This window comes from Lissotriton vulgaris, chromosome 4_1 (assembly GCF_964263255.1).
Source record: "Lissotriton vulgaris chromosome 4_1, aLisVul1.2, whole genome shotgun sequence".
Taxonomy (NCBI): Eukaryota; Metazoa; Chordata; class Amphibia; order Caudata; family Salamandridae; genus Lissotriton; species Lissotriton vulgaris.
In genome coordinates, this window is record NC_141691.1 from 1211506752 (window position 1) to 1211521683 (window position 14932).

The 14932-nt window shown below is 45.0% G+C and overlaps 1 protein-coding gene across 1 annotated transcript in view; it reads right to left on the reverse strand.

Moving 5' to 3' along the window:
* Positions 1 to 2613: 2613 nt before the first annotated feature.
* Positions 2614 to 14932, reverse strand: part of LOC147723054 (polypeptide N-acetylgalactosaminyltransferase 1) — a 436567-nt gene continuing 424248 nt past the window's right edge. Inside the window, exon 9 of the mRNA XM_086965426.1 lies at positions 2614 to 4126. Within this exon, the coding sequence (XP_086821552.1) occupies positions 3980 to 4126 (147 nt within the window). The 3' untranslated portion in view covers positions 2614 to 3979. The remainder of the gene's footprint in view (positions 4127 to 14932) is intronic.

Here is a 14932-nt window from a genome sequence, read left to right on the forward strand (position 1 = left end):
GACCAAACAGCTCCACAAACTCTATAATTTCCCCATGTCTGACAATTTGAAGGCTCCACTGATCCCTGACAAATTCCTCCCAGACAGGCAAAAATTTCCCGAGGAGACCCCCCCCCACGGGCCCTTCCCAGAAACACAGGACAGTCATGATTAGCTTGACTAGCTGTACCCAAACTTTCCTGATGGCTCCAGGACTTATTGAAGGAAGGAACACCCCAGCCACGAAAGGGTTGAGTGGCCATCTTAGACTGAAATGTCGGACCAAAAGTCCTCTTATAGCTATCAAACTTGCCCTAATGTGAGGCCGGACAGGAGCCAACAACTTCTTGCCCTCCGCAGTTTTCTTAATCCTTGCCTTCAAGGGGTCTGTCCCCTAACAGTTTGGAGCCGTGAAGGGAATCTTCAAGAGAGCATTCTTTTAAGCCGCCTCCGCCTTCCAAGATTTCAGCCATAACTGCTGCTTCGCTACTACAGAGGCCGCGCAGCCGCAGCACTAAGAAATCAAAAAGACAAGGCGACAAGAAACGCAACTTTTGTTCTAACACAGTCAAGGACTCATAGGGATCTTCTACCTGGAGCAGCTGCTCTGAGATACTTTGACAGTTTTTCAGCGGTGGCTGAACCAGATAACTGGTATACACCGCAGACCTAACAGTAAGATTGGAAGCCTCAAAAGATCTCTTCATAGCCCCTTCAACCCTCTTATCCCCAGGATCTGAAGGTACAGCATCTTGACACAACAAGGCTCTGCGAAGAAAGGCCTGCCAACAGGAAATCAACCTTTAGGATAGAAGGGAATTCATCCGAAAAACCATGTAACAAAACATTTTGCTAGGATAAAGCATGCTTATCCACATCCTTCCATTCCTGTTCCAGCACAAGCCGAACAGATTTATGGATAGGAAGACATTCAGGCTCCTGTTTCTGATAATAGGAAAAGAAATCTACAGACTCCTCCGCCACAAAGGGATTAGGGAAACCAAAATTGTCCTGCACATGTTTTAAAATACTGTGAAAGTCAGCCCCATGAGTACATCACCATTTCACCTCCTCCTCTGATACAGGAGCCCTCATGATCTCCCTAACCTGAAATGCAGCAGAAACAGCGGCCTCAATCATCCTCTGGACATCAGCTAAGGAAGGAGAAGCTACAGGCCCAGCAACCACCTCCTCCTCCAAGTGCTTACACATGTCTGACCTCTTTTCCCCATCCATGATGGGTCAGAAGCCAGATGAAGCACAGCTTTCTATATATCATAACTAATTGGCTTGTAAACCACCCCAATTAGAACCCAAACACTGGTTGTCAAGAGGCACACTAATCAATTGCCACTCAGCAGGAAATACCACTCCACTCTTTTGGCCAATCACAGTGCATGCCCCACTCGCCAGTCATAAAGTCAAGAAATTGCACTGTGTCATAAAAAAAACACCAATCAGGCCCACTTGCGACTTGCGTGGTTTTCACATAGCCATACCTGTCCAGAGAAGGCCATTCAAAGTCTGCAGCAGAAGAGGCCAATCCCAGCACCCACCACAACCCTGGCGCGGCACCAAAGTTAAACGGATCGGAACCCACGGCCATCCCGTTGAACCAGTAACTGCACTCACCCTGTTCCAGGTGTGCCAGGTGTGCTACCCAAATGCACACGCCTTCCATACAAGCACAGGCAAGCCAGGCCTTACCGTAAATCAGCTCTGACGAGAATGGAGCAGAGCCAGTGCAAGTCCCGCTACAGCAGGGACTTAAGCCATGCCTCCCCCTCCGACAAGAAAGGGCTGCTAAAGCAAACCGCAAACATACTGCAGTACAGCAACCAAGAGTTCCACAGCCTGTTCTTCAATCGCAGAAAAATAGCATGATGTTGGAAGGTAAGGTCAGGGGTTATGTGCCAGAGGATGTGGCCTGGAGGGTAGGGATGGGAGCAGGGGGTTTTCAGCTTGGAAATATCTGGGGGAAGGAGCCATCTCTCATTTATGCAAAGATTGTGACGAGGAGGTCTGCCAAGGAGGTAATGGGAAACCTGCAGAAAAGGACTAAGATTTGTGGGACATTTTCATTTCTGCTACATACAATAAAGTGGATATTTTATACCAAACTTTTTGTACTCGTCATAACAATAAAGAAGCATGGACATCTTTTACCGTGAAATACTGACTCAATTATTTACCATTCGAGAGAAGGCCATCATGTATTACAGCCCAAACAACATAGCTCTTTGCCAGAGTGATGTATGGTATACAACAAAAACTATCCATCTTTATCTCATGACCGTTAAATATGGAAAACAAAAACAATAAACGTGTCCTTCATGTTGTTTAGTTGTACAAGTGCCCGATACTTAAATACACGTGTATAGTATGTGCTCCGAGCCATCTTGTCAAGTAACAAACGCATTTATTTTTTATTTTCTGAAAACAGCACAGACATGTTTTCTTTTTTTAAGGAAAAAATGTTCAGCAACGGAATCATTTCATTTGTGGATTATTTTAAAGATGCAAAAGTTAAACTGGTCCCAACTAAAACGGAATAAAGAAATATGATTAGAAGGCACATTAACTGGGCAGTGAGGGATGTTCACGGAATCTTTTTAGTCTATGTCACCAGCCAAATTAACACTTTTTCTCAAGGTTTTATTAGAAAAAAGCAGCAGTTCAACATTACATTGCAGGAACCTAATCTAAATATGCACTTGACAATGAAGCACATTCGAGTATGGAATAAAGAAGGCTTCCCAGCAAACCTTCAGGTTCTGTCAAACTCCTGCTACATATATTTTTCCTTTTTACCTCTATTTTTGCCGGCTGGAACTAAAAACCAAAAAAGTTTATTGCTGTGAAAAGAAATATGTAGTAGAGTAGTATGGAGTTTCAACAAAGAGCATTCTCCAAGTCAGCCTCAGAAGTTTGCAAATGTACTGATATGTCCTTTGCGTAGAGAAGAAAACTCCAAGAGTTTGAAGAACAGAAAATGAGTCATTCTGGACAAGCACTACAAAACTGTTGACTGTTGCAGTATTGAATGCTTCTACTTGTTTTACGTTCTCTTCCTCCCAGAAGGCATTAAGATATGTTCTAATTCCATCAGCCCACAAACCACGAGTAAAGGAAAAGTGGGAAAAAAAACGAAGGTTGAACGGTGATATACTTTTGTATTTTTAGCTTGTTTTATCCGATTTCAAAAAATCAAGTTCAGCTCATCAGGAAAAAAATAGAATTCTTTTATACCTACGTATCAGTGCGTGTGTGTGTATATATATATGTATACATACATATACACACACATACATATTCATGACTATCACATGACTAAAGTATACAAGAACGTCTTTGAAACTGGATATTTATTCCCGCTGAGGTATAAAATCTACATATAAATTTGATATTTTACTATAACAAATTGTACTTTCCATTGCTCCGATTTGAATTTCACTTCAAACCCTGTTCTCCTCACCATACACATCTGCGTATGTCACTAAAATCCATTCGACACCTTCCTTCAATATTATACTTGGTGGTTATTAAGTAATAACCAGGACAGGGACTCTCCGCACAAACCCCTTCTTAGAGATCGCACGTTCAGAGCAGGATACAGATGTGCAAGCAAACAACGACGATATGCCTCTCTCCAGAGAGCTTCTTTGCATGACTATGTTTCAGTGGTCTAGAAGGTTATCTAGAAGATTCTTTGATGAGGGAGACTCCTTTCCTTCTTGTAAACATCAGTGTGCACAGTTTGACTAGAAAAGTATGAGGAGTCACATCCTTGGATCGGAGGTGCTAGTTCACAGCTATGGAGAAGATCAGAAGAGTGAGCTCCTAATGGCCGATGACCCTCTCCCCCCTTGGCCTCCTCATCTTCTGTGCCGAGCAGATAACACATTTCCTTCTCTGGTTCTTCAAGGACGTGCAAGTCATGTTTGCCGAGGTAGCCCAGTCAATCTTTTCATTTTGCACTGCTGAACTCAGCGAGCAGCCCTCAGAAGATCTCTGGCAGCGTGACATTGCGAAGGAGCCACTGTTGGGACCGGCTGCCATTGCAGTCTCTGATGCTGGGTACCTGGCTGTCTTCTTCTGCTGCTTTGTCCAAACACTGGTTGCTATTAACATGTAGCAAGGTCAGTTTCTGCAATGAGAGAAGTACAATCATTTTATTATCCTCATCTCAGCAAATCAAATAGCATGCTGTTACATACATTTCTGACAAAATGAGATTGCAATAAGAGTTGTAGCTTGTGGTGCTTAAAATAAAAATACAAAAAAAGGATACGAAAGGTAGCAACTAAGTTTCTTAGGTAGTGAGAAGACCATGTGTGCTTTGTTGTATTATTTTATTAAATTTAGTTTTGTTGACAGGGATGCAACCATTAGCCAATCAGTTTGCAGCCCCTACACAGACAAATCTAAGCCATACCGTTAAGTCAAATACCAATGTGTGGAGCTGCAAGTAACCTCAGATTCTTTCTAAGCGTCATGTATGAAGCGTGCAAGAAAATGTGGCCTGAGATATGGGTCAGGAGGCCCGTTTGACTGATATGGCAGGCTCTCTTTTCCTAATGTCACAACTTATTCAACATGCCCCACTGCAACTTAGTTTGTTTGTATTTCTGCTCTACTGAGGATGGAGGCTTGTGCAAGAGACTTATCCTTCCTGCTCAATGTACCTAGGAATTACAGTAGCTACACCTCACCAACAAAGGCCACTGAGGAAGAAACATATCTAGGGCAGTTTGTAGGGTCAGGCCAGATTGATTTCAATTAGGACCGAACAGCCAACTATTTTAGGGGGGGAAGGGGGTTTGGAGTGAATGTGTGTTTTTTTCAATGGAAAAAAATATGAAGGTTACAGACACGTTATAGTTGGGTTCACATTTTACACACAAACACACACAGAAATTCAGCAGTTTGAGTTAATTGAAGAAACTATAACTCGCGCCCCCGCCATGCACAATTTTCTCATCAAACATTTTACTGCAAATGTTGCAGTGTTATTATCAAGGATTTCATAGAAGATGTCATGAGTGATATAATATGTGAGATAATTAGCAGTGCATGGTGAGGGCATGAGTTAGAGTTATCTTAGGGCACAAGTTATGGGTTCTTCAGACAAATCTAACTATAACTGCTGCATTTCTATGATGTTGGGTGTTTAAAATGTGAAAATAACTAACTTCCCTGTAACTTATTTTTATTCAGTGAATATCTAAGGTTTTTTTAATTCTATTTCCTAATGGTAAAGTCCCTGTAACCATCGTTTTTTTCAGTGATGCTCTGTTATTTTTAACATAAAGTAATATTTAATTACCATACACTATTTCAACCACTGCTGCAGCAACCCCGCCACATGCTGCCAATTTCACACCGTAGGGCTTGGCCCCAAACTCAGGAGGGGAGCCTTTTGGTATGATGTCCATCAACCCGGGAAAAGGCAGGAAGACTTATCTACTACTTGGTGGGGGGAAAATGGTTAGAGATTGTAAGTGATTTTGGGCATTTGCATACTCGTAGAAAATTAAAGGGAGAACCACGGACTCTGCTTTCACAAGATGACAAGAAAGAACCCACTCATCACAGTCACTACTGAAGAGTTGGCTTAACGGCTAGGACAGTCGACCTCAAATCTGGTGAATCGTGTTCGAGTCTGAAATGGACACGCAAGATCCTGCGATTCTGGGCAAATCGCTTAATATCCCTGTGCCTAACAAAAATGAATGTGTCCTCATGTAACAACTGGTGCTTGTGTAAAGCGCTCTGATACTCAATACCTTGGGGTCAAGTTTGTGCTATATAAAACTCTATGAAAAAAAGAAGAGATAGCATGCTGATAAATCTACGATGCAGAAGTGGAGGTTCAACTGGGGCACCTGCTATGAAGGAAGAGAGGGCCACATGCCCCCAACCAACGGGGCTCGGGTGGATGCTCTAGTGCCCAGCCAGGGGAACCAACCATGTTCTTGTTGGGGGCTGCAGGGTTCAAAGAAATGCTGCTCCTTGCATGCAGGAGAATTTTTTTCACTTGTTTCCCAAACAGATGAAAAGTCCACTGCCGACAGGAGAGGGCATTTTTCCTGCATTTACCCGCTGGGAGCAGACTTGCTGCTTGCCCTCACTTGGCAGGAGCTTTAAATTGCTTCCGCCAAGAGAGAGCAAACACGCTACGTCCCAGGGGGTGGGCACCCTGGGGCACAGGGGGTGGCCACCCTGGGGCACAGCTGAGCCAGCCCGGGGGGATGGGGTGGTCTTCAGCGGATTTAGTGGCTCCGAGAGGGAGGTCACATGCCCCCCCCCCTTCCTTTAAATTGCACTGCTAGGTCCCGGGGGATGCGATCCCCCCCCCTTCTACCAATTGGGGTGGCCCTGGGAAGGTGGTGGTCCCTGAAGCCGAATACAGCCCAGAAGGGAGGCTGCGCAGCTCTCCTCCCCTTAATTGAATGGCTGGGTGGGGGAGTGACAGTGTCTGGGGCTGGAACCGGCTTGGGGAGGGGGCCACCTTTATAATATAAACTCCAATTCCCTGTGACCTGGCCCACTAGGGGGCATATAGAATAAAAGCACGGTGGACTGTGTCTTTATTTTCTATTTTGCTGTGAATTTGTGAATCCTCCGCAAAATTACGGCAAAACTGAGGGGAAAAAGTTTTTGATCCCTGGCAAGTCTAAGGGGTCAAAGTATTCCCACCCTGTCTCCCTTATTCTTCTCACCTTTTTTCTTTAGAGTTGGACGAACCCGAGTCTCAAGATGGCTGTCAACACTTCCTGGTTGAAGTTCAAACTACTGAATGGATTTACATCAAATTAGAAAAAGAGCTCTTTGGAGACGAGGGGCTAGCTTGCTATCAAATTTGGTTTCATTCCGTTATTGAGAAAACATAGTGTAGTTCCTATATTCCCAATAGGCTTTGCGCATTGGAATAACAAACGGTAGTTTAGACGTAGGACTGAGGTCAACTAGGTCTCTACTGAATATGTTAGACTTAATTAGGTATGCCAGCTAGCTCAGAGGTCACTAGAAACTTTCTCGAATGAACAGGGAGTTAACTTCCCTGATTAGACAAGAAGGAATTAGCTTCTGACAACCGCTAAAAACATGACAACTTTGCTCCCTCCAGAATAAGGAGTATATCTCCAGAGTCGTGTGAAAACAATAGATAGCTATTTCACTCAGTCAATCGTGCATGCTTAGTTTCACCAGAGTGCAGAGAAATAGAGAGAGAGGCGTTTTCAATAAAAGATGTTATTTATTGAGCAGTGTTCTTTCTCATGCAAGAGAAATGAACTGCCACAATTGCAATACTTGTCAAAGTAAAGTGCGTACAGTAAAAGGAGTATTATGAAATAATACTGTAAAAGCATTGATATGGTTTCTGAGCCATATGATACTTAAAACGGATGGAATATGCTACTTACCAGTATGCATCTGTTCTTGGCATGTAGGGCTGCTGACATTCATATCTGTGCATAGATCGCCGCCTAGTGTTGGGTCCGGATGATTGCACATTGTTGTCCTGGAAGAGTCTTCGAAGTATCACGAGATAGGTGGTTCCTCCCCCGGACTACAGTGCGCATGGGCATCCTTTCCATCCTCAGATTGTTTTTCGCCATCGTGGCAGAGATGGAGTATGATACAGTAAGAGATGTCCATGCTAGAGATTAATTCTGAGTGCTACAGCTGCGACAGGCACCGGGGAGGAGGGCGGGCGATATGAATGTCAGAAGCCCTACATGCCAAGAACAGATGCATACTGGTAAGTAGCATATTCGGTTCGAGGCATGTGGGCTGCTGAATTCATATCTGTGCATAGAATGTATAGCAGTCTCCCCCCCTACCGGTGGTTGCCCGTGCCAGCTGCAGAAGTCTGAAAAAGAGTCTTGAGTACAGCCTGTCCTACAGCTGCTTGCTGTTTGGAGTGTACATCTACACAGTAGTGTTTGGTAAATGTATGTATGGTAGTCCATGTGGCTGCTCTACATATGTCTTCTAGAGGAATGTTTCCTAGGAAAGCCATGGATGCCCCTAACTTGCGTGTTGAATGCGCTCTTGGGGGAACTGTTAATGTGCGTTTAGCTTTCTGATAACAATTTTGTATGCACTTAACAATCCATCTGGCTATACCTGATTTGGAAATGGGGTTGCCTTTGTGCTGTGGTGAAAAGGCAACAAAGAGTTGCTTAGTTTTCCTGAAAAGTTTTGTCATGTCTATATAGTACAGGAGAGCTCTTTTAACGTCTAGGGTAGGTAGAGCTCTTTCTGCCACTGAATCTGGATTTGGGAAGAACACTGGCAGTTCTATAGTTTGATTGATGTGAAACTGGGATACCACCTTTGGCATGCATTTAGGGTTTGTACGTAGCACTACCCTATTTGCGTGAATTTGTATGAATGGCTCCTGAATAGTTAGGGCTTGCACCTCACTAAGTCTTCTAAGTGATGTAATCACCACTAAAAAAGCCTCCCTGCTTTTGTATGTAGTACATGGCAGTCATGTTGTCCATCCGGATCAACACGACTTTGTTGCACAAATGTACCTTGAACGCCTTTATTGCCATAAGGATTGCCATCAGTTCCAGCAGGTTGATGTGCATCTTCTTTTGCTGTGTCGTCCATAGCCCCTGCACAGTGTAATGGAGGACATGCGCTCCGCATCCCAGGAGAGATGCGTCCGTCGTAAGCACTATTTGTGATACAGGCTCTTGGAACGGTCGTCCTCTGCAAAGGTTTTGTGGGTTCCACCAATGGAGAGAGTTGTATGCGCGACCGGTCACCAACACTAGGTCTTTTAATTGTCCTTGAGCCTGGTCCCACTGCCGTGCTAAGCACTCCTGAAGCGGACGCATGTGTAGTCTCACGTGAGGGACTATGAAGATGCAGGAGGCCATCATGCCTATCAACTGCATAAACACCCATGCTGGGAGCGAGTGTTGAGGTCTGAATTTCCGAATTAGTAATTGAATACTGTTGATTCTTGCGGAGTTTGGTTGTGCCTTTGCTGCCAGAGTGTCTATTGTCGCTCCCAGGTACTGTTGTACGTGGCGGGTTGAAGATGAGACTTTGGGTAGTTTAATGAGAATCCGAGGCTGTGTAGGAGGTGAATAGTGCGGGACACGCGGCTGGCACATTGCTGGGCTGTCTTTGCTTGGATAAGCCAGTCGTCCAGATATGGGTAGACGTGAATATGCTGTCTCCGTAGGTGCGCAGCTACTGTCGCTAGGCACTTGGTAAACACCCTGTGGGCTGTTGTCACCCCGAGAGGCAGGACCTTGAACTGGTAGTGCTGATTCTGTATGGTAAACCCGAGATACTTCCTGTGTGCTGGATGTATCAGTATGTGGAAATATGCATCTTTTAGGTCTAGTGTTGCGAGGAAATCTCCCTGACTGAGCAATGGTAGAACCTGCTGTAAAGTGAGCATGTGAAAATGTACTGACAAGATGTATTGGTTTAGGGGCCTGAGGTCCAGTATTGGCCTGAGAGACCCGTCCTTTTTGGGGATTAAGAAGTACAGCGAGTATACCCCTGTACCCTGTTGATGTATAGGGACGAGTTCTATGGCCCCTTTTTGCAGCATGCTGATGACTTCTTGCTGCAATAAGTGTATGTGCTCTGCGGACATAGGACGGTGTCTTGGGGGTATGTTGGGTGGAGTGGAGGTTAGCTGTAGACAAAAGCCGTACTGAATAAGTTGTCTCACCCACCTGTCTGTGGTAATGCTTTCCCAAACTGGCAGGAACTGTTGTAATCGTCCCCCGACCAGTGTTAGATGGTCTGGGGGCAGTGACAAGGCGTCACTGTTTAGTATTGGCGGAGGATCTGGTGTTGTTATTCCCTCGTCCTCTGCCCTTGTTGCTGTTGCCACGGTATCCACCTCTATTAGTTTTATTATAGGTGGTCTGCGTGCTCCCTTTATTGTATGGAGTCTGCTGGGATGCCTGGCCTCGTGCAGCTCCTCTGTTACCGGAGCAACGAAAGGAGCCTCCTCTGAACTGTTGTGACTGCAGGGCACCCATAGACTTGGCTGTCTCTGTGTCTTTTTTAATCTTCTCTAATATTGTGTCCACATCAGGACCAAATAAAAAAATCAGGGTTCACCGGCTGATTTAATAATGTGGTTTGAATCTCAGGTTTGGACCCAGAGATGCGCAACCTAGCATGTCTCCTGAGCATGACACTTGAGTTGATGGCCCTGGCTGTGGTGTCTGCTGCGTCTAGCGCACATTTAATGTATGCGTTGGATATGAGTTTCCCCTCCTGTATCAGTGTTTCTGCTCCCTCCTTGTAGGCATCAGGCAAATGTTGTACCATTTGCTCTAATGTGTCATAATGCGCCCTATCGTATCTGGCTAATAGGGGCTGTGTATTAGAAATTCTCCAGATATTAGCTGCTTGAGCAGCTACCCTTTTCCCAGAACTTCTAATATTTTAGACTCCTTGTCTGGAGGAGGAGCATCACCAGTGGTCTGTGAGTTGGCACGCTTACGAGCATTTGATACCCTAAAGAGTCCAATGGCAGCTGTCCCTTAATATATGTAGGGTCCACAGGCACCGGTCTGTACTTTCTTTCGATTCTGGGGTTAACAACCCTTGCTCTTGCGGTTTCTTTGAAAAAGTCCCCTGCGTGTTTAAGGACACCTTTCAGCATTGGCAATGTCTTGACTGATTTCTCTGCAGTGGAGAAAGTGTCAAAGAGGAAGTCCTCTTCAATTGGTCAGCATGCATTTCTACATCATGATTTTGTGCTGCCCTTTCTATTAATGCGTTAAACGCAGCTGTATTTTCTGTTGGCGAAGTTTTGACAGGATAAGGAGTGTCAGGAATAGTCTGTGACTCCCCCGGGTCAACAGGGTCTGTCCAGGCTTGAGTCTGGTCATCCTGATCCGTGTCCGCAGGGTAATTATATTGTTTATCATAGTCATACCACGTATCCTCATTAGTGCGTGTGGGTGAGTATGCAGAAGTGTCCTGGCCATGGTACCTTACAGTCTCAAAAAGGACAGGCGATGTGGAAGAATCCCTTTTCTTTTTTAGTGGAATTTTATATGATTCAAGAGGATTTTCTGATCTGATTTCCTTTGATAAATAGTAAGTCTGCCAGAGTCGGAGTCGATATGCAGCTTCGACTGCTCATCATAGGAGGGCTCTTGGTACTCAATGTCCTCTTCTAGAGAATGACTCCTCTTCCCCATCGACACCTTCTTGGGTTTTTCGATCCCGGTTTTCGGATCGAGCGCCTTAGGGCGTGCAGTTGGGGGCATAGTGTCTTTAGACAGACTGACCTTCGGGGCCAGCGTCGATATAGGTCCGACCGACTTTGCCTTTTCGCCAATATGTTTTTGGCTTTGCGTTGACTTAGGTGCTTGTTGCGTTGGAGGCGCGCGCTTCTGCCTCGATTCGACGTGGTCCTTCGAGCCGCTTTTGGATTTCGGCTCGAGGCCTTTGACGAGCTGTGGCCTGTCGACTCGTTGCTTTGGATCGAGAACCTTCCGAGACTCGAGTCCCTTGTTTGTGTCACTGTCCGTCGACGTCGACCTCGTCGGCTCGACGTGCTTGACTTTAGTGATGGACTTTAGCGTACCGATCTTCGGATCGACACCCTTCATTTGTGACCCCGCAGGGTCGTCGACACTTCTTTTCTTCGTCGAATCCGATGGGTTAGAACTCCTCGATCCGAAGACTGTCTTCAGCAGTTTCAGTTTCGACTCGATGGCTTTCGGTTTCGCTTTAAGTAGTTCGACCGATGGCTCGTGTGATCTATTCTTAGCCGGGCCGAGACGCGGGGCTATAGAATGTTCATCATGATCTTGGCTAAGGCCTTCTGGCGATGCCTTGACCTGAGCCCTTGGGAGTCTTGCAGTGTCTGTTCCGGGTGCCCGTGCCCACTGTTGGGCCTGGTTCATCGCTTGAGTAGTCATCGGCGGCTCCGATGGGTGATACGTCGTCCCTTACCTCGACGACATTTTCATCCTCGACGTTCTCTTTGTCGTCTTCATAATAGTTGGAGTCATGCTCCGAACCGGGAACCGACTGCTGCTCCGGATCCTCAGTCTTGACGACCTCATCGTCTTCTTCATCGAAGATATTCACCGGGTCGGACTCTGGCTTCGTCATTGTTTGCCTCGCTGTGTGTCGGAGCCTAAGAGTCTTCTTCGACCTGAATTGAGCACAGGCTAGACAGTTGGCCTCATTGTGCTCCAGTGATAAGCACTGGTTGCACACCGGGTGTACATCGATGTGCGGGTACTTAGAGTTACAAAGGGGGCATTGTTTGAACGGGCTCCGTTCCATCGACGATCGGGCCTTTGGTGTCGAAAAGGCCACACGGCTCTCTTCGGCGTCCTGCTCGAGAAGAACTGGAACAAAGAACTCGGCACCAATCGAAATAACAATACCAACTACCCCGAAGGCCTTTTGGCCTTTAGAAAAGTTTCCGAACTTGAGTAAACAAAAGTACATCCGAACCCAATGGCGGAAAAAAAACAATCTGAGGATGGAGAGGATGCCCATGCGCACTGTAGTCCGGGGGAGGAGCCACCTATCTCGTGATACTTCGAAGACTCTTCCAGGACAACAATGTGCAATCATCTGGACCCAACACTAGGCGGCGATCTAGGCACAGATATGAATTCAGCAGCCCACATGCCTCGAACACAATATATACAATTATATACAATGATAAAAGTTGACTAAATGTACTCAACTGGTGCTTCTAAATACGCCTACCCAGTGTACCTAACCTAAGCCTAGTACGTGGGAAGGAGTAAGGAAGTTGCAGTTTAAGTTAAGTTAGTTTTGCCAAGATTCTGAATCAAGAATTCTTTAAGGATCTAATCAGGTCCGTATCTTGGTTTTAGAATGAAGGAGGTCTTGTATCTCGTTCTCAGGACTCGATCTCCCAGTAACCCGCAAGGGTGACTGGAAACATTGGAGCTGGATTTTCTCGGCAGGAGAAAAGACAGCGTCTTTCTCAGTGCGTCTAATGAGAGGGACGGCTTCCTTCGGCACTCACATCAGCTGGGCTTCGGGTAAGTAGATAGCCGCTCTGCTCCAAACCACTGTGCGTTGCTTAAGGCAAACACTGGTATATTTATACCTGGAAGGTGCCGTGTTTGACGTAAGGTTGGACATAAGACGTCAATAAGAACCATCACTAAGAACTGTCAGTTCTTTCAGGACTCGCAGGAGTTCTAGGACGAATCAAAACGAAAGCAGGGGGAATTCCCAGGTTGCTGGAGGTTTGGTTTGTGTAAAGAACTTGTTGTACTTTCTAGGAGTCTAAGGAAGTAGCCTTGCCGTATTTGGACTGCATTGGCTATTACTAAATATGGATATGATTCTTATGCCTTTATAAGGATATGATTTGTTATAACCACATAAGGGCATAAATCGGAGATATTTAATTAGGGTCCTAGATTAGTTCACAACACCCACTCCACGTATAATGTCCATCATTACTAAATACTAAGCAATATATAAACATATAAGTATGCATGTGTTTTCCAGCCCACCCCAAAATACATCAAATGCATTTGAAATGGTATAGATACACGAAAATGAGTATTATACTGTACGTTTTGAAGCAGTGGTATCATTCAGATAAAATTTTGTTCATTTAGAATGTTGACTGAATGAATCACGAAATTTACATTTATGAAATGGCTCTTAATACAGAAAAAAAAGGTCGAGACCATTTCATCACATATTCATACAAGAATGTACATGAGGCTGATTTCAAAATATTGTCTCTAGAGTCTCTAAAAATAGAAGTTCTGTTCTCTAAGAATAGTTCTACTTTAAGCAGAGTATCATGCGCCAAAAAAAAGGTAAATATTTTGGAAAATCGGGTAAACATAACTCCAAATGTTTTCAGCAGTGCTGTTTATCAAAACTGAAGGCCGAATTCAAAGTTCAGGGAACGCTGTGTGCTCGCTATTTCAATTAGTATTCTCGTTGTTAGGAGAGAACATTACCTCAGATAGGTCAGCAAAAAACGCGTCTACCACAGTAGGTGAAAGTTGGGCCAACTCTGGAAAAGTTGAAATAGTGCATATATGCGATGCATTGCCATCATCGGTGTCTAGATCAGCAATGTTCACGGAAGGTTGTACCTGTGTGGTGCTGCTTTCATCTCGTACTTCACCGCCACCTAATCGTAATGGTGAAGTCTCAAAGAATGTCGTCATAAGAGTAGGTAGCCGCTGGGGACAACACGTTGCATGAGTCGTTACCGGACCGAGCAAAGTATCGATATCCATTGGTACTGCTGATGGTAGTGTAAGACAGACGTCCAACACGCATTCTTCTCCGCATAGCAGACATCGAAACACAGGTAAGATGCAATTTTGCCAGATTGGTCTGAATGAAAGAAACCAGGTAGTATTCAGATCTCTTAGCCGGACAAATCCGAGGACTTTAGTGATACAGTCTTGGTATCGTATTGTAAAGATCGTTTCTTCCATCGTAGCCTGAGTTTTGTCTGTGACTTGGCTTGCCATACCGGAGCAGAAGGAATAAAAATAAAATTCCTGCTACGAGTCCCAAAATAAGAGGCAGGCCACAACGAAAAAGAAAAGCACACAATTCGGGAAGATGCCCAGAAGTGTTTCAAAGGGTGCTAACAGTCCCGAAAAAATTGTCTTAAATACATGTGCGATGCCACTGGTATCTGACATGTTTAAAATTTGGCTTATCATTTCTACGAAATGCACGGGGCAATTTGTCGATAATAGGGTATGTATCTCTCGCGCTGGACTTGCAGGCCATATGTCTCTTTGGACGAGGTGGTTTGTAAAAGAATAGACTTCATTCTGCTTAAAGTATCAATTCGAATAGAAGAGATATTCACAGAAGGCCATATTGCTGCCTCCATGTCTGGATTGCTGTTTGGATACAATACTTGCATACAACAAATGACCCTGGAAGTAACGTTCACGAGATAGGC